The sequence below is a fragment of the Scyliorhinus canicula genome, chromosome 8 (assembly GCF_902713615.1).
Source record: "Scyliorhinus canicula chromosome 8, sScyCan1.1, whole genome shotgun sequence".
Classification (NCBI taxonomy): Eukaryota; Metazoa; Chordata; class Chondrichthyes; order Carcharhiniformes; family Scyliorhinidae; genus Scyliorhinus; species Scyliorhinus canicula.
Genome location: NC_052153.1, coordinates 58,444,956 through 58,463,717, shown reverse-complemented (window position 1 = coordinate 58,463,717; position 18,762 = coordinate 58,444,956). Strand labels below are relative to the sequence as shown.

The following is an 18,762-nucleotide window of genomic DNA, read 5'->3' as shown; positions in this document are numbered from 1 at the left end:
GGCTTGGGTCACTGTCTGTGCGGAGGCTGCACCTTCTCCCCGTGTTTGCGTGGGTTTCCTCCCACAGTCCAAAGATGTGCAGGTTAGGTGGATTGGCTATGCTAAAATTGCCCTTAGTGTTCAAAAAAGGTTAAGTGGGGTTATGGATATAAGGTGGAGGTATGGGCTTAAGTAGGATGCTCTTTCCAAGGGTTGATGGACAGACTTGATGGGCCGAATGGCCTCCTGCACTCTAAATTCTATGATTCTGTGCAGAGTCTGCACGTTCTCCCTGTGTCTGACTGGTTTTCCTCCGGGTGCTCCGGTTTCCTTCCACAGTCCCAACGATGGTTGGGTTAGGTGGATTGGCCATGTTAAATTGCCCTTCGTGTCCAAAAAAGGTTTGGTTGGGTTGTAGGATAGGGTGAAGGTGTGGGCTTGGGTAGGGTGCTCTTTCCAGGGACCGGTGCAGACACGATGGGCCAAATGGCTTCGTTCTGCACTGTTGATTCTATGATTCTGTCTTTTGCTCCTTGTTATGACTTCCGGCGCTTGGAAGGCTTTTTTTCCTGATCCCCATTGACTTCCGCTTCACTTGGGGATCCTTGGTGCCCAACTTGATTGTAAGCTGTATTAATCAAAAGGGGAACCTTGGTGTTTGGGCCAAGGAAGCCTGGAACAGAGTAGCCCTGCAGTATAAGCTTTAGTAGGGTGGTCATTAGTGTAAATGGCATTTAATACCATTACTAATAACCTCTTTCATCACTTTGCTAACGTGGATTAGGCTGATGGATCGGTAATTTACCAGATTGGATTTGTGGTTGGGACCTACTGGGCAATTTTCCACATTGTCATTCAGATACCAATGTTGTAGCTTTACTGAAACAGTTTGACTAAATGTGCGGCAATTCTGGAGCAGCACTAGTCTTTCGCACTAACAGCTAGCATCTTGTTGGGCTATATAGCCTTTGCTGTGTCCAGTGGATGGTACATTTAAAATAATACCACGGTATCTTCCCATGGTACAGCATTTCCGCAGTGCAGTATGCATGTTATTGCACTTGTAATGGATTTAGCTGAAATCTTGTTTTTAAACTGTTATGACCCAATCCAGAGATTAATGTGCTGTCTTCTAAAGCAAGATAAACTGGGACTCTTTGGCTGTCTGCAAACTGGGACTCTTTGGCTGTCTGCATGTGAAGCTGGGTTCCATAGATGAAAGACATAAGGTGTCACCAACTTTAATAGAATCATAGAATCCCTGCAATGCAGAAGGAGGCCATTTGGCCCATCAAGTCTGTACCAGCCCTGAGCACCCTACCTAGGTCCGACTCATCTCATTTAACCTATCTAACTCTATCCCGTAACCCCACCTAACCGTTGAACACTAATGGGTGATTTGGCATGGTCAATCCACCTAACCTGCACATCTTTGGACTGTGGGAGGAAACCGGAGCACCCGGAAGAAACCCACATAGGCACAGGAGAAATGTGCAAACTACACAGTCGCCCGAAGTCTGAATCAAACCTGGATCCATGGCGCTGAGACAGAAGTGCTAACCACTGTGCCACCGTGTTGCCCAGTACACACATTTTTCAAGTCCTTTAAATGAGGGAATTGACCCCTTTGCATTGTGCTTCCGTTGTGGCAAAATACTGGAGATCATTGGTGTATAAGGTATGCATTTAATTTTGGCCTTGTAGGGTTATTGTATTTTGATCAACCACAATGCAGTGGCATGTTCAATCCATAGCTGCTAACTTGATTCAAAAGTTTCTGTCTACTGATTGAACAAATCAATAGAAACAAAATTGATCTTTAAGCCTTGATGTTCATTTCAGCAATGTGCCACGTTTTTAAAAATAGCATAGCTTTTTTAAAGTGATGCATCAATCTTTTTAACGTGGCTTTTGCTACCAATGAGTGTTACAGCAGATGACAAAAATAAATTTCAGGTTTGTTCTGAGCGTTAGCCGTTGGGTCTAATCGTGCTTGTTCTTGTTTCTCTTACCCATCTTGCTTTGAATTAAAAAAAATTATTTATGGGATTTAGGGCATCATTGGCTAATTGCCCTTAAGAAGGTGGTGAGCTGCTACCTTGAACTACAGCAGTCCCTGAAATGTAGAGCTTTCATTGATATTGTTACTGTAAAAAAAAATGTTAAATATCCATTTGATTTGGGTATTGTATAAGCAGTTCAATTACATGATGTACTGCATTTTAGTATTTTGTGATTTGTATCGTCGTGCTATCCAGCCCATTTCCAGCAAATGAGCCCAACTTGATTTTTGAAATTTGGCTTTCAGTGTAACACTTCCTCCCTTGGCAACAATAATTAAGGTACACATGGTACAGGAAGGCTTTTCATAAGTGTGCATTCTCATCTTTCATATTCTCTCATTTGAGATGACTGAGATTTTCTTTGGAAGTAGCGTTCCAGGAAGAGCTTCTGGTTTGGAATTCTGGTGTTGACTTCAGCTAAATTCGATGTCAAATAGCTAAATTCAATGTCAAATATTTTGGCACACCAACACATACTACTTACTGGCTGATGTCTATTCTCTTGCCTGACTTATATTCTTTGACAATTGCCTACTATTTTTGTGGTTGGACTTGAAAATTTGAACTAGGGAAATGTCTTTTCCATTCTTGAGCCTTTCCACTTCCAAAACTGCAGTATTTAGTTCTGTATTCTTAGTTGGAAATTGCTACATTAAGGTCCAAGCTACTGAAAGATGAAGTGCAATTACCTACTCGTGTAGATAGCGGTGTGTACAACAGATATATTATGACTAGATGTAATTTCTCAGACAGTTGATGTTTAATAAACTGATCGGTACTATTCTCCAGGATTTTATTTTTACGGCTGTATGCATAGTGAATTAAACAGTGAATAACCTGAATGTGAGCTAGATAGTCTGTTCTTGACATACGGAGCAAAATTAGACCACTGGGCCCATTCAATTATGACTGATATTTTTTCATCCCCATTCTCCTGCCTTCTCTTCTCTCTCCCCCCTCCCCCCATTCTCCTGCCTTCTCCCCATAACCCCTGATCCCCTTATTAATCATTTATCTCTGTCTTAAAGACAGTCTGATTTGGCCTCCACAGCCTTCTGCGGCAAGGAGTTCCACAGATTCACCAGTCTGGCTGAAGAAATTCCTCCTAAAGGATCGTCTCTTTAGTCTGAGATTGTGTTCTCTGCTTCTAGTTTGTCCTACAAGTGGAAACATCCTCTCCACGTCCACCTCCGGGTCTCACAGTATCCAGTAAGTTTCAGCAAGATCCCCCCTCGCCCCTCTAAACTCCAAGTACAGACCCAGAGTCCTCAACTGTTCCTTGTATGACAAGCTCTTGGGGATCATTCTTGTGAATCTCCTGGACCCTTTCCAAGGTTGGCATATCCTTCCTTGGGTACGGGGCCCAAAACTGCTCACTACTCCAAATGGGGTCTGACCAGAGCCTTGAATAGCCTCAGAAGTACGTCCATGGTCTTGTATTCTAGCCCCCTCTAATGAATGCTAACATTGCATTTGCGTTCCTAACTGAACCTGCATGTTCCCCTTCAGAGAATTGTGGATGAGGACTCCTCAAGTCCCTTTTTGTGCTTCCGATTTCCTAAGCATCTCTCTATTTAGAAAATAGTCTTTGCCTCCATTCCAAGTGCATAACCTCACATTTTTCCACATTGTATTCTATCTGCCACTTCTTTGCCCACTCTTTAGCCTGTCCAAGTCCTTCTGCAGCCCACCTGCTTCCTCAATACTACCTGCCCCTCTACAGATCTTTGTACCATCTGCAAACTTAGCATCAGTGCCTTCAGTTGTTTCTTCCAGATCATTAATGTATATTGTGAAAAGTTGTGGACCCAGCACCGAATCCTGAGGCACACCACTAGTCACCAGCTGCCATCCTGAAAAAGACCCCTTTATCCCCCTCTGCCTTCTGCCAGTCAGCCAATCCTCTATCCATGCCAGGACCTTGCCATTAACACCATCGCCTCTTAAACTTATTTAACAGTCTCCTATGCTGCACTTTAAGCTGCTTACTTTTTGAATTATAAGTTATTTGTGCAAATAGGAGCCTTGTCCTGCGGGGACAGTCGAATCAAGTGCCACTTTAATTTGTAAACATTCTTGCATTTTAAGCTTCTAGACTTTTTTTGCAATGTTGAAATCTAGATGTTGTAATCAGCTGTTGTGGGGATAAATGGAGAAGATTTTGTCCATCAAGACCAACACCACCTTCCTCCATATAGTGAGTTAACCTGTCTTTGTGTAAGCATTATAGGTAAAAAAAATTGGAAGTGTTTTCAGTAAGCATTGGGTCAAGGATTGTTTTTTTTAGGAGCACCTTAACGCAACTTGTAAGATTGGTGGAAAAATAGGTCAACATAAATACAATAACCTAAAACCTCAGTCTGTTTCAGCACTAATTCATCTGTTCTCCCTAAATTAGCATTTGATACTTAACTATCTGGATTTGGATGGGAAAGTTGCTGCACAAATTTGATCACATTCCGCATAAAAGTGGCAAAGCTGTTTCTCTATTGTGGCGGTGCTCAAATCTTCCAAGTCCTGGTGTAGCGTAGTCAAACCTGGGGCTTTGCCATTTATCCTAATGTGTCCCAATTAACAAATTACCCACAATATTGTAGAGGTTCACCCTCACCAGTGCATGTAAATGTCCGATCTGTTAAATTAATCGAAATCTAGAAACTCTTGAATACGACGGGCATAATAACTGTACTGCTAAATTTGAAAAGTGGTGACTACCTTTTGGACCAGAAAGCTGCATTGAGCCCTTGCTGCAAAATCTGTGTTGGACTTATTTTAGATTAGAGCAAGAGGGCAGTTAGGATTGGTGCTACCCCAAGAGAAGGTACTTCCTCGTGCATTCCTTTAACTAATCTAAAAAGCTGCAAGGGCATAATGACTATTTGAAGTACTTGTCACAATGTTTTTACATGTTGGATGTGATTTTTCAGTAATCTAAAAAAGTGCAAACTGCTTGTCGGCTTAAGCTTTTGGTTCTTTCCATTGGAGCTAATGCATTGCAACTAAACTAGCTGCCTTGAGAAGCAAAATTGATATGGCTGAGAGAACTCGTGACCTTTTTTTGAAGTGCAAGGCACAATGCATTTCTGCATTCTATAAGAAGTGTATATGTGTGAAGTACTAAGGCCTGAAAAATATAAATTGAGCATAACCTAGGGATTCTGGAGATGACCAGATTCATCTCCGGTTTCAGATCTTTCGTGGCCACGTGGTGGCCATTGCTATCCCTTGATTGGAGATGGAGAGAAATTTGATCAGAGTCACAAGAACTTATTTTACTTTGGCTGATGAGTGTATCCATATGCCTTTAATATTTGTTACTCTACAGCGTTGTACAAGATATCTGAAAGCTCAAGTGCTGCTACAAATACTAAGTTGCATATACTAGCCAGTTTAGTGAATAAAATAATAGACATTTTGGGCACTTGATCTCCACTTAGTTGTGCAGGGTGTGTGCATATGTGCTGGTCTCTTGGTAAAATAAGATTGCGTGGGATTAGTATTTTGATTGTACCTTCATTGCTGAATGGTAAATGTTTAATGTTACGTTTACCTGTTGTAGGGTGATTTCTACTAAAATGGGCAAAATAGTGTTGCTGTAGCCATATGAAATCTGGCAACATGTTCTAGATAGCGATTGTATAACTGGCAAGAATCTGGGTGTGTCTGTCTGTCTCTTTTCTCTCCCACCCCACCCCAGTTGATTTTTAAATTGCCCAAAGCACTTCTTTGATTAGTTTGAGACAGGAAGATGAGGGAGTACATATGCATAAGCAGTGTCTAAATAAAAATTCAACTTTTTTTATTCCTGTATTATTGGGGTGTTGGGTGGAGAGGAACTTCAGCAGTGTTCATAAAGTTGTTTGGTTCCAGGACGACCCAGCAGACAGTCATCCTATTTCAGAATTATACATTCTTGAAAAGATCCTACAGACAAATAAAATGTTGCTGGTATTTCTTTAGAAGTAATAGTCCCTCCAAAGTTAATGACTAGTGGAACAAATGCAAAATAACTAACCCCTATGCAGATTTATAGGGAATTGTTTCCTGCTGGGGCGTGCATTGCAAATTTAGTTTTAAACATTAGTCTTTGTGGATTTGATGTCTGCACCACTGGTTATCAATCCAAATGCATTTGTTGACACTTGTCAGGATGGATATTTGAAGCCAACTTGCCAAATTCCGCTGGCATTCAATTCAATGCCATAAAGTGTTGCATTCAGGCAAGATGTTAAGCCAAGCCCTCGTCATGGTATCATTTTAGAATATGGTGTCGGTCACTCGAGGGCACAACCTGTTTCACCAATTAGTGAATTAATTATCATTATTTTGCTTGTATGATTTGTGTTGATAATATTGGCAAAGTTATCCTGCAAATATATAAGGGCAATATCTTTGGAATGTCCTGAAGATGTGATTACATTTAGAGAAACAAAGATGACTCTTTCCCTATCCCACTGCCCAAAATTTACCATTTTGTTTTGTAATAAAGTAAATTTACTTTCATGACTTTGAGGTGGCACAGTGGTTAGCACTGCCTATGGCACTGAGGACCCGGTTTAGATCCTGGCCCCAGGTCACTGTCTGTGTGGCCATTGCACATTCACCTCGTGTCTGCATGGGTTTCACCCCCACAACCCAAAGATGTGCAGTTAGGTGGATTGGCCACACCAATTTGCCCCTCAATTGGGGGGGGAAAAAAATTGGATTCTCAATTAAAAAAAAAAAAAAAAAATAAAATAACTTTAGAAAGTATGTTTTCAACTCCAGCATTAATTTGCTCATATGCATATAACTGGACAGAGCTAATGGCCAAATCTCTCCTATGTTGAATGTTTATGGGGTAAATCTTCACATCCAAGACTTTTTTTTTGAGGGGCGTAGTACTCCTGGCCTCATCTCCTCCTCCCCGTTCTTGTGTGACCAAGTTATTTAGGGGCTCTCGGTGCTGTGTGTGCATCCCTGACTAATTTTGTAAATAAATGGTCATGAAGCCTTACTACTTGTGCAGGAAGTCCATAGAATCCTTACAGTGCAGAAAGAGGGCATTTCGTCCATATTCTTCCAAAAGAGCACCTGCCCTGGGCCCACGCCCCAACCCTATCCTTGTAACCCCACCGAACCTGCACATCTTTGGACACCTAAGGGGGCAATTCAGCATGGTCAATCCATCTAACCTGCATGTATTTGGACTGTGGGAGGAAACCCACACCCACACGGGGTGGATGTGAGAATGTGCAAACTCCAAACAGTCACCCATCCAAGTCTAGAGTTGAACTCGGGTCCCTGACACTGGCAGTGGTGGTAGCCACTCTGCCACCATGCCACTGTTCACTAAGTCTTGGCTAGATGAATTTTATAAGAGAAGCAAAGCAAGTCTTAGTTAGCAAGATTGTATTCTTGTATAACTAATTTTGGAATACTGCAGGAAGTTGGTAGAAATAAAATTTAAACTTGAGATTTATCAAATAATCTGCATTATCCTTGCTCTTGTTAAAAGAATCTCTGTTGTGAAGTTACAACAGATTTTGGCCTTCTGCGTGGGTTTCCTCCCGGGTGTTCTGGTTTCCTCCCACAGTCCAAAGATGTGGAGGTTAAGTGGATTGGCCATGCTAAATTGCCCTTGGGTGTCCAACAAAAAGGTAAGGTGGGGTTATGCGGATAGGGTGGAGGGTTGCGTAGGGTGCTCTTTCCAAGGGCTGGTGCAGATGTGATGAGTCGCATGGCCTCCTTCTGCTCTGTAAATGCTATGATTCTGCCTAAAATCATCAAGAGTGTGCACAACTTTTTTGGGGTGGGCGTTGAATCAATTGAGCATCTTGAAACTCTGGCAGAGTCAGAAGCTTGGACCCCTTGCACCTTGGATTGTAAATCTAAGTCGTCATCATTGCAGTGGGAGTTGAGGTTGCTGTTCATAAAATCCTAATCCCATAACTTGTCACAAACTGTTGTGGACAGTAGGAGTAGTGGTAGGCCATTTAGCCCCTCTACCGTATCCCAACTCCAATCCTGCTTGTATCTCCTAACCTTCAACTCCATTGCAGATCACACATCTGTCCACAATAATCCTGTCTCTGATGCTTTCGAGGATAGAGAATTCCAAAGGGTAATGACCCGAGAAGAAATTTCTCATCCGATTTAAATGGCAGATCCCCTTATTTTGCAACTGTGCCCTTAGTTCAAGATGCCCTCAAGTGTGAAAGTATACTGTCCGCATCTACCCTGTCAAAGCCCCTCAATCTTTTGTTTCGATAAGACACCTCTCGCGCTGCTAAATTTCCAAGTGTAGGCATGACCTGCTGAACCCGGGCAGCACGGTAGCATAGTGGTTAGCACAGTTGCTTCACTGCTCCAGGGTCCCAGGTTCGATTCCTGGCTTGGCTCACTGTCTCTGTGGAGTCTGCATGTTCTCCCCGTGTGTGCACAGGTTTCCTCCGGGTGCTCCGGTTTCCAAAGATGTGAAGGTTAGGTGGATTGGTCATTCTAAATTGCCCTCGGTGTCCAAAAAGGTTAGGTGGGGTTACGGGGTTAAAGGGGATAGGGTGGATGCATGGGGCTTAAGTAGGGTGCTCTTTCCAAGGGGCGGTGCAGTCTCGCTGGGTTGAATGGCCTCCTGCACTGTAAATTCTATGATTCTATAATAACTTTTCCTTATCAGCAACCCCTTCATCCCACGAATGGGTTTAGTGACCCTCTAACTGTCTCCATTTATCCTTCCTATAATGAGACCAGAATAGTGCACTTAATTTCCTATCCACTGTGCACTGGTATCCATTATAAACCCACTGACTCCCACAGCTACCCCAAGTACAACTCTTCACACACCACATCTTATAAGGGCTCTATCCGATTCTCCCAGCTCCTTTGCCTTGGTCACATCTGTTCCAATGATGCCTCTTTCCAAAGTAGTGCTGCTGACATGTTTTCATCTTTAATCATAGTTTTCCACCCACTGTGGTTGACAGGGCTCACAACCTTGTTTGCCCATCTCCTGTACCTCTGCTCTCATCCCTTCCTCTTCCTTCCAGAACCAGGATAGGGCCCCCCTTGTCCTCGCTTTTCACCCCCATCAGCCTCTGCATTCAAAGTATCATCCTCCTTGGGCATCATGATCGGCCAAGGCTTGGAGGGCCAAAGGGCCTGTTCCTGCACTGTACTTTTCTGGTCTTTGTTCTTTGCCAGTCTGCCAACTCTAGCATGATGCCACCACCAAACACCTCTTCCCCACAATCTCTTTTCGGCATTCTGCAGCAGCAGGGACTGTTTCCTGCAGGATACCATTTTCCCAGCACCTCGCCCTCTTTCCATGGCACCTTACCATGCTATCACAGAAGGTGGAACACCTGCCCCTTCCTCCCTGCTCACCATCCAAGAGCCTAAACACACTTTAGGTGAGGCAAAGCTTCACGTGCATCTCCTTCAATCTGGTCTATTGCATTTGCTACTCCCACTGCGGGCTAGTCTATCAGAGCTAAATGCAGACTGGTGATCGCTTTGCGGAACACTTTGGGTCCTTCCACGAGCAGGACCAAGATTTCAATTCATCCTGCTCTCATGTCCACATGTCTGTGCTAGGCTTGCTGCAATGTTCTAGTGAATCCCAGAGCAAATTGGAGGAGCAGCACCTCATCTTCCGATTAAGTCTTTCGTCCAGACTTAACATTGAAAGAAGTATTTTGAGTCACTAGCTTTCGGAATGTAGCTCCTTCATCAGGTGAGTCATTCACCTGAGGAAGGAGCAGTGCTTCGAAAGCTAGTGATTCCAAACAAACCTGCTGGACTTCAACCTGGTGTTATAAGATTTCTTACTGTATCCACCCTAGTCCAATGCTGGCATCTCCACATCACAACTTAACCTTTGAGTTCAACGACTTCCAACTGTAAACTCTTCTCTCTGACACCTTCACCCCACTTTTATTTCTATCAATTCATTTTCATTTCATCCATCCATTCATTTTTCGTTCACCATTATTTTTCCCCCCGCCCCATTGGGCCATCTGTTCCCAGTTACCCCTGGACTCTGCTTACCTTTGTTCTGTAATTAACACATTCCAATGTGCCACTGTGTGTGTCTGTGTGGGTTTCCTCCAGGTGCTCCGGTTTCCTCCCACAGTCCAAAGATGCGCAGGTTCGGTGGATTGGCTGTGCTAGATTGCCCTTGGTGTTCATAAAAGGCTAGGTGGGGTTACGGGGATAGGGTGGAGGTATGGGCTTGGGTATGGTGCTCTTTCAAGGGCCGGTGCTGACTTGATGGGCTGATTGACCTCCTTCTGCACTGTAAATTCAATTATTTCTGAGATCAGCACCCTTGATCACTCCCTTTGTCTTTCTGTCCGCAACAGGAGTCTCCGAGGCGCTAAAGGTTTGCTCCCTCTCCACAGATGCTGTCAGACCTACTGCGATTCTCCAGTATTTTCTGTTCCTGTTTCAAATTCCTGTGTCCCTTTGTCTTGTACTGTTTTTGCATAATTTTTATACTACTGTCCTTTCTAATAAAGGTAACATTCCATTTGCCTTCTAATTATTTGCTGTACCTGCATGCTAACTTCCCTCTGCAGCGTTTTGCAATCGTTATTTTGCATTTCTATTCTTGCTGCCTGTTTTGTTTTTTTGCCCACTTGCGTTTGTAAATGCACTGTTGAAATATGATTACATCCAGTGTTTAGCATCATTTTTATCCTTTTTTTTTTCTCTTGACCCTCTGTCACAAGAATTGATGAAAATGTTTCATGGATGTCATCAATATTGTAATTTGTCCAGCTTACAGATGCTTTCTATCTAGCTTCAATAGAACCCTTAAAATAACTCCCCCAAGGCTTACTAACTACTCTCTTTGATCCCCAAGTGGAGTTTAGTCTGGAATCGAGTTGATTACTGTGATGGGTTTGCATGTTGAGGTTCAGATGGGCAAATTGATTTTATTGTGTCAGTCAGTAAGGACATTGGTGCAGTGGAATTTAATTGATTTGAGGCTTGCAATGACTAATACTTGCTCTTGCTGTTTGTAGTGTATACATAAATGATTTGGAGGATGTAACTGGTCTGATTAGTAAGTTTGAGGATGACAAAAAGGTTGTTGCAATTGCGGGTAGTGGTGAGGACTGTCAGAGGAAATGGCAGGCTATAAATCGGTTGGAGAATTTGGCGGAGTGATGGCAGATGGAGTTTAATCCAGACCAATGTGTGGTAATGCATTTTGGAAGGTCTAATACAGGTGGGAAATATACAGTAAATGGTAGAACCCTTATGACTATTGACAGGCAGAGGGGATCTGGATGTACAAGGCCAGAGGTCACAGTGGCAACAAAGGTTGAGCAGGTAGTCGAGAAGGCATATGGCATGCTCGCCTTCATTGGTTAGGGCATTGAGTATAAAAATTAGCAAGTCATGCTGTAGCTGTATAGAACCTTAGTTAGGGGTGCAGAAGAGGGTTACCAGGATGTTGCCTGACATGGAGGGCATTAGCTATGAGGGGAGGTTGGCTAAACTCTGTCTGTTCTCACTGGAACGACAGAGGTTGAGGGGGACCTGATGATAGAAGTCTACAAGATTGAGGGGCATGGACATTGAGGGTACATGGGTTTAAGGGTGTGATGTTTAAGGTGCGAGGGGCAAAGTTTAGAGGAGATTTGAGGGAAGGTTTTTACAGAGGGTAGTGAGTGGGTGCCTGGAACTCGCTGCAGGAGGTGGTGATGGAAGCAGGTATGATAGTGACGTTAAGGGGTGTCTTGACAAATACATTAATAGGATGGGAATAGAGCGATACTTCTCAATCTTTCAACTTTGGCTGAATTTGAGTTTGCATCATGAAATATTACCCACTGCCATCACAAAAAAAGCCTCTAATCTGCACTATATCTAAAACCTGTTCTTTTGACATTGTCTTGTGAATTTTGACTGGAATGTGGGTTGTTTTTATAAAATGGAATGAAAAATGATTATGGATGGAAATTATTTCTCAACTGTTTGATACCCATTCCTTACCTATTTAAGGTTACATAGTGCATCACCTAGTCAGAGTGGATTTCTATAAATTACGCAAAGACGAGAGTAGGATGTAATCGAGGCTTCATTACACTGAGATGTGTGGCCTCCTACAGCAGCTGATGAAATTGCTGCTGTACGGGGAACACATATTTATACTCTGCCTATTGGGCGGAGACAGCAGGCAGGGATCTACCCCTGTACCTGTAGTACAGGGGACTTGCCGTAAAGCACCTACATCAACATCCTATATATACGTCAGGGGTGACTACCACATTCACCCCCTGTTTAAAAAAAGAGTCCGGCGGGGGTGGTGGAGAACTATGTACAGAAAATTGTTTTAAAAGTACCGATAATATAAATTCAGGCGGTCCGGTGCCTTGATCTGTCGCCCAGAGCGCCGTCGTGCTGGTGGCGACTCCGGCGGTGGCTTGGTCTTCGATGACTCCGGGAGCGTGTCAAAATCTTCTTCATCCCCGGGTGTGGGCAAGGGGAGGACGGATTGTCCTGGAGCGGGGGCTGTGGTGGGGTGCGCTGGGGGAAGGGAAGGTGACGCCGGGTTGGAGGGGGAACCAGCTGGTGCCAGGTCCCTGAGGGAGACTGTGCCTTGGCGGCCGTCGGGGTATGCTACGTAAGCGTACTGCGGGTTGGCATGAAGTAGCTGTACCCTCTCAACCACCAGGTCTGCCTTGTGGAGTTGAACGTGTCTATGGAGGAGAACGGGTCCTGGAGCTGCCAGCCATGTCGGGAGCGAAACCCCGGAGGTGGACTTCCTAGGGAAGACAGACGTTCATGGGGAGTTCCATTAGTCGCGGTGCACAGGAGCGACCGAATGGAGTGAAGTGCGTCGGGAAGGACCTCCTGCCAGCGGGAGGCCGGGAGATTTCTGGACCGTAGGGCCAGCTGGATGGCCCTCCAGACCGTCCCATTCTCCCTCTCCACCTGCCCGTTTCCCCTGGGGTTGTAGCTGGTAGTCCTGCTCGAGGCAATGACCCTATTGAGCAGGTACTGGCGCAGCTCATCGCTCATGAATGACGATCCCCGGTCGCTGTGAACGTAGGCGAGTTAACCGAACAGAGCGAACATGGTGTTGAGGGCTTTGATGGTGGCAGACGTCATATTGGGGTATGGGACGGCAAAGGGGAAGCGGGAGTATTCATCGACCACACTGAGAAAGTACGTGTTGTGGTCGATGGAGGGAAGAGGCCCTTTGAAGTCCACGCTGAGGCGTTCAAAAGGGCGGGAGGCCTTCACCAGGCGTGCACTGTTTGGCCGGTAGAAGTGAGGTTTACACTCCGCGCAGACCTGGCAGTCTGGTGTTCGCCCTGACTTCCTCGATGTAGTAAGGCAGGTTGCGGGCCGTGATGAAATGGTAAAAACGTGTGACCCCTGGGTGACCGAGGTTGTCGTGCAGGGTCTGGAATTGGTCCACTTGTGCGCTGGCACATGTACCTTGGCATAGGGCATCGGGGGCCTCGTTGAGCTTACCGGGGTGATACAAAATCTTGTAGGTGGAGAGCTTTATCCCCCACCTCAAGATTTTATCGTTTTTGATCTTGCCCCGCTGTGTTGTTGAACATGAAGGCAACCGACCGTTGGTCAGTGAGGAGAGTGAATCTCCTGCCGGCCAGGTAAGGCCTCCAATGCCGCACAGCTTCAACAATGGCTTGGGCCTCTTTTTTTTCGATGGAGGAGTGCTGAATTTCGGAGGCATGGAGGGTGCGGGAAAAGAATGCCATGGGCCTTGTTGCCTGGTTGAAGGTGGTGGCCAGACCGCCGTCTGATGCATCGCTCTCCACTTGGAATGGTAAAGTTTCGTCGACCGCGTGAATCGCGGCCTTGGTGATGTCGGCCTTGATACGGTTGAAGGCTTGGTGAGGCTCGGCCGTCAGAGGTAAAACAGTGAATTGAATGAGTGGGCGGGTGTTGTCCGCCTAGTTTGGGACCCACTGGACATAATACGAAAAGGACCCCAGGCATTGTTTGAGGGCCTTGGGCAGTGGGGGAGGGGGAGTTCCATGAGGGGGCGCATGCGATCGGGGTCGGGCCACAGAACTGCGTTCTGGACCACATAGCCGAGGATGGCTGAGCGGTTCGTGCTGAACATACACTTCTTGTTATACGCGAGGTTGAGGAGAGTGACGGTGTGGAGAAATTTGGCAAGGTTGGCGTCGTGGTCCTGCTGATCGTGGCCGCAGATGGTGACACTGTCAAGGTACGGGATAGTGGCCCGCAGTCCGTACCAGTCAACCATTTGGTCCATCTCCTGTTGGAAGACCGAGACTCCGTTGGTGACGCCGAAGGGAACCCTAAGAAAGTGGTAAAGGTGGCCGTCTGCTTCGAACGCAGTGTATGGACGGTCCGCCTTGCGGATGGGGAGCTGGTGGTAGGCAGATTTCAGGTCCAATGTCGAAGACCCGGTACTGTGCAATCTGATTGACCATATCAGATATGCGAGGGAGGGGATACGCGGCATCCCTCGTTCATCCCTGCGCGCCTGGCACACTGCAGCAAAATGTCCCTTCTTGCCACAGGCCTTGCAGAGGGTGTTCTGCGGCGGGCAGCGCTGTCGGGTGTGTTTTGACTGCCCACCGATGTAGTATTGGACCCCCTGGGGTTGGTTGGCTGCCGTGCAGCACAGGCGTGGGGTTGGCTGAGGGCGGTCGCTGATGGGTCCACGAATGGGCGGCTGTCTGCGAGGTCCATGATGCACAGTGGGGGTGGGCAGCGTGGTAGGGGGCATAGGCCTGAATGTTGCGTGAAGCGACCATAAGTGAGGGTGCTAGTTTTTTGGTCGCCGCGAGGTCGAGCGTGGCCCCTTCTAGAGGTGCTGGCGGATGTAGTCCGACCCTATGCCCGTAACAAATATGTGTCTCATTAGCAAATTCGACTGTTCTGTTGCCGAAATGGTCTGACAGTCACAGTCTCTAACTAGGGCGAGCAGGGCGCGCCAGAAATCTTCCACCGACCCACCGGGAAGTTGGCACCGCTTGAAGTGGTGTCTGGCATAGATTTTGTTAGTCCACTGAGCGTTGTTTTCTTTCAGTAGTGCCATGGCCTCTGCGTAAGTCGGCACGTCTAGGACGAGTGGAAAGACGTTGGAGCTCAGTTGGATCTGGAGCTTCTGTGCTTCTAGAATTTGTGTCTGGCGCAGACAGGCTAGCCAATGTTCAGAGTCCTTTTTGGCGTTGTCTGCTTGAGGATGCAGCTGCAGGCAATCCGGCTTGATGCGGAGGTCCATATCTGAAAAACTCAGTGTAATAAATTGATGCACTAATTGATGCACTATCAATTACGGAAAGAGAAGAGTAGAATGTAATCGAGGCTTTATTATACTGAGATGTGTGGCCTCTTACAGCAGCTGAAGAAATGGCTGCTGTACAGGGAGCACACATATTTATACTCTGCCTACTTGGCGGAGCCAGCAGGCCGGGATCTACCCCCGTACCTGTAGTACAGGGGCCTTACCATAAAGCTATATATACATCAGTGGTGACTATCACACTAGGATATCCAAAAAAAAAGGTGGACTCTTAAAATCTGCTGTGTTCCACTCTAGTTTGTGGCATAACTACATTTAATGATATGCTGAATTTGGTATCAATTTTGGAATTTACACATAGCGCATAACTGAGTTTCTGAAAGTTGATTCAGTTCAAAAGAAGTTTTTGCTATAATGGTGGTACTTTCTTGAGCTTCTCGTGCTTGTAACCTTGGGATGTTGAGTATAACATGAGTTGCATATGGCAGATGTGTCTTTTGAATTATCCTGAGCCAACAGTTCAATACTGGTCTGTGCTGCAGTCCTCTAAGCATTTTTAGGTTGTCTATTGTCAGATCTTCTGATATTAGTCTGAAGTGCTTCCCATAAAAAAAATTGCATAGTGACATTCTTTTACTCAAACTCATTGGCAGATGAGCAATATGCTAAATTTCTGAATCCATTCTCATGCATAAAGGATGTTGTGAAGTACAGTAAGCACTTGGTTTTAGCAAGTCAAATTCATGTATTGTCTTCATACAGTGAAGGATATCAATATTGTACAGCATAATTAATAGAAAACAGATGCTTTTAGTTTCTTCAGTGTGACTTTTGTTTTGACCTTGTTCAAATGTGGGAATTGCTGTCAGTTATATTTATTGTGCACCCTTGCTGTGAGAAATTAGTGGGCTGTCTTGAACTCAGTGCTGTGTTCTTGTGTTGATGGATTTTGGAATCGTGAGCTAATTCTAAATGTGTAGAATGAGTACCTGAACTCTTAGTTGTAAACCTTGATGCAAGGTCCAATTGTAACCTGAACTTTGTTTAAACTATTAAACCTAAAGTTAGAACTTTCTAGAGTTGATGGTGGTTCATGTTCTCATGTGAAAATGGAAAGGCATGTCAGTGGCGGTACAACAAACTAGTTCAATTTTAATTAGTTTGTTACCCTGGAGTTTAATCTTCCCCAGTAGTGCCTGTTACGAAGAAAACCAACTTCCTGCAGTAGCCAGATGCCTCCTTTCTAGAAGTTCACTGACTGAGGTTCTGGATTGATTGAACTCTTGTGAAGCATTTTATAGTAGAATGTTCAGATTATCGTATGTGATATGCTGAAAGCCTTCCAGTTAAAGAGAAATCTTGTAAGGCCAAGCTTAAATTTAAAGTTTTAGGAGCATATGTAAATAGATTTCTGATTTTAAACATTGCTGAAACCCACTTGTGCATCATTCACTCAAGTAGAGATTTGTCCTGGTGGAAATACAGTATTGTTTTACAATTTTGTATGTAGCTTTTTTGAATGTATTGATTTAAAAATTGCAGAGCCTGGCTGCAATTTTATCAATATCCCTCCACATCAATAGCTGATACATTACACTAACTTATGCATGGGGAATTCTCATCTGTATGTAATTATTTTAGAACGAGATTAGATTGGAATTGCCTCAAATTGTCTTTACTGCATGGACATGCTTTGAATATACATAAGGCATTGTAAACTGATTTTTTTGCATTATCTTGTTAATCTAACATACGGTACTCTTTTGTGTCCATATTGCAGACGGCAACTCCAAACTAACATGGCAGTCAGACTGTGTGATGTGGCTACTCTGCTTAGAAGTGGTTCGTGGGCTGCAGAGCCTTGGACTGGGGTCTGTGGGATTTTTCTTTAAATTCAGTAGTGACTTAAGATATATTTATCTTTTTTTATTGAGGCCATACCAAAAACCTATAATGCATCTTGTTGTCATAGGTACTGTAGTCTTGCAAAAATGTAATTGGTTCAGAAATATTTATGGTTCTTTTGGAACAGCATGAGACTTCCATCTACAAAAATACTAGCTCTTAAGTAAAGTGAAGCCAATGCAACTATTTTTGGTATGGTCTGATTTAGAGCTTGTATAATAATGGTGTTTGCTGAAAGTGGGGATTTGTTGTACTATGCTGTAGTAGTGGTGAACAAGTTTAACTTAACCTCCTAGATGAGTTGCAAATAGCATACGAGTGAAATTTTCATGTTTGAGTTTAAAATAATTTGCTACGCCCCCATATTTATAGCACTGAATCTGAATTGTTTTAAGGTTGTGTATGTGGTGACTCAAATGCAAATTTCCTTAAGTGAAATGTAGTGATTTTAAAAAAATTCAGAGAAACTGGCCTGTTGGACAGAAAGATCGTAGAGTGCCTAGTTTAATGCAGCTGTTCACTGGAACTCTGGCCTAATACTATTTCTGCCACCTGAAATCCTAGATAGATCTTTTAACCTGTCATTACAAATGTCTTAAATATTTGACTAATCATGGCAGTGAATGTCTAGATTGTTGCCCCTTGCAAGTGCTGCGCACTTGTTTTTGCAAGCTTTTTTTTTTGCTTTCGTAATTCTTATGAAGGCCAGGTTTCTGAATATTTAATGGCTAGGAGCACATTTTATTTTTCCACTTGCTTGGGTAAAGGTAGTGACTTTATGCAGATTTTCTGTTTTGTGCAATGTGGGAATACTAGTTCAACTGAATTTAATTATTAAACAAACCTCCATTTGCATCTCCTTGCAATGTCTAAACTGAATAAACGGATGTATTTATGAAACTAAAATACTTCAATTGAAATTCTTAGTAACTTTGTTACCAAATTAAATATTTACTCTGGTGCTATCTCCTAATCACAGCTACAGATTGTAAGCCTAAATTATTTTGAGACACCTAACTTCATTCTGAGTTCAATACAATATGTCAATTGCATTATTTTGCTTTGGTTTCAAAGGGTTGTAATAGAATGCCTTGCTACAAGATGCTAATAGTCTTGTTCAGCTAATGATGCATTTTTCTTGGTAACTTGGATATTCCTCGTGTTCCAAATTCTAGTGCAATACATCTAGCATTATGGGCGGCACAAGCACAGTGATTATCACTGTTGCTTCACAGTGCTGGGGTTTGATTCCCGGCTTGGGTCACTGTCTGCATGTTCTCCCCATGTCTGCGTGGGTTTCCTTTGGGTGCTGCGGTTTCTTCCCACAGCCAACGATGTGTGGGTTAGGTGGATTGGTCATGCTAAATTGAAATGAAATGTCCAAGATTTTTAGGTTGGGTTGCGGGGATAGGGTGGAGTGTGGGTTTAGGTTGGGTGCAGGTGTAGACTCGATGGGCTGAATGGCCTCCTTCTGCTCTATAAATTCTATGGTTATTCACAGTGCAGTTTAATAGAATAGAGGTGAGGAGGATTGGATGGTGTCTATCTACATCGGAAATGCACAAGACATCT

The 18,762-nt window shown here is 44.3% G+C and overlaps 1 protein-coding gene across 8 annotated transcripts in view; it reads left to right on the top strand.

The window, feature by feature from the left end:
* The window catches only part of elavl2 (ELAV like neuron-specific RNA binding protein 2), a 103,523-nt gene that overhangs the window by 15,656 nt on the left and 69,105 nt on the right, over window positions 1–18,762 (top strand). For 7 of the 8 annotated variants that reach the window (XM_038804639.1, XM_038804640.1, XM_038804638.1 and 4 more), the window contains exon 2: window positions 17,066–17,156. The exons of the other annotated variant lie outside the window; for it this stretch is intronic. In XM_038804639.1, the coding sequence (XP_038660567.1) occupies window positions 17,085–17,156 (72 nt within the window). In that variant the 5' untranslated portion in view covers window positions 17,066–17,084. The remainder of the gene's footprint in view (window positions 1–17,065; window positions 17,157–18,762) is intronic. 8 annotated transcript variants of the gene reach the window in all.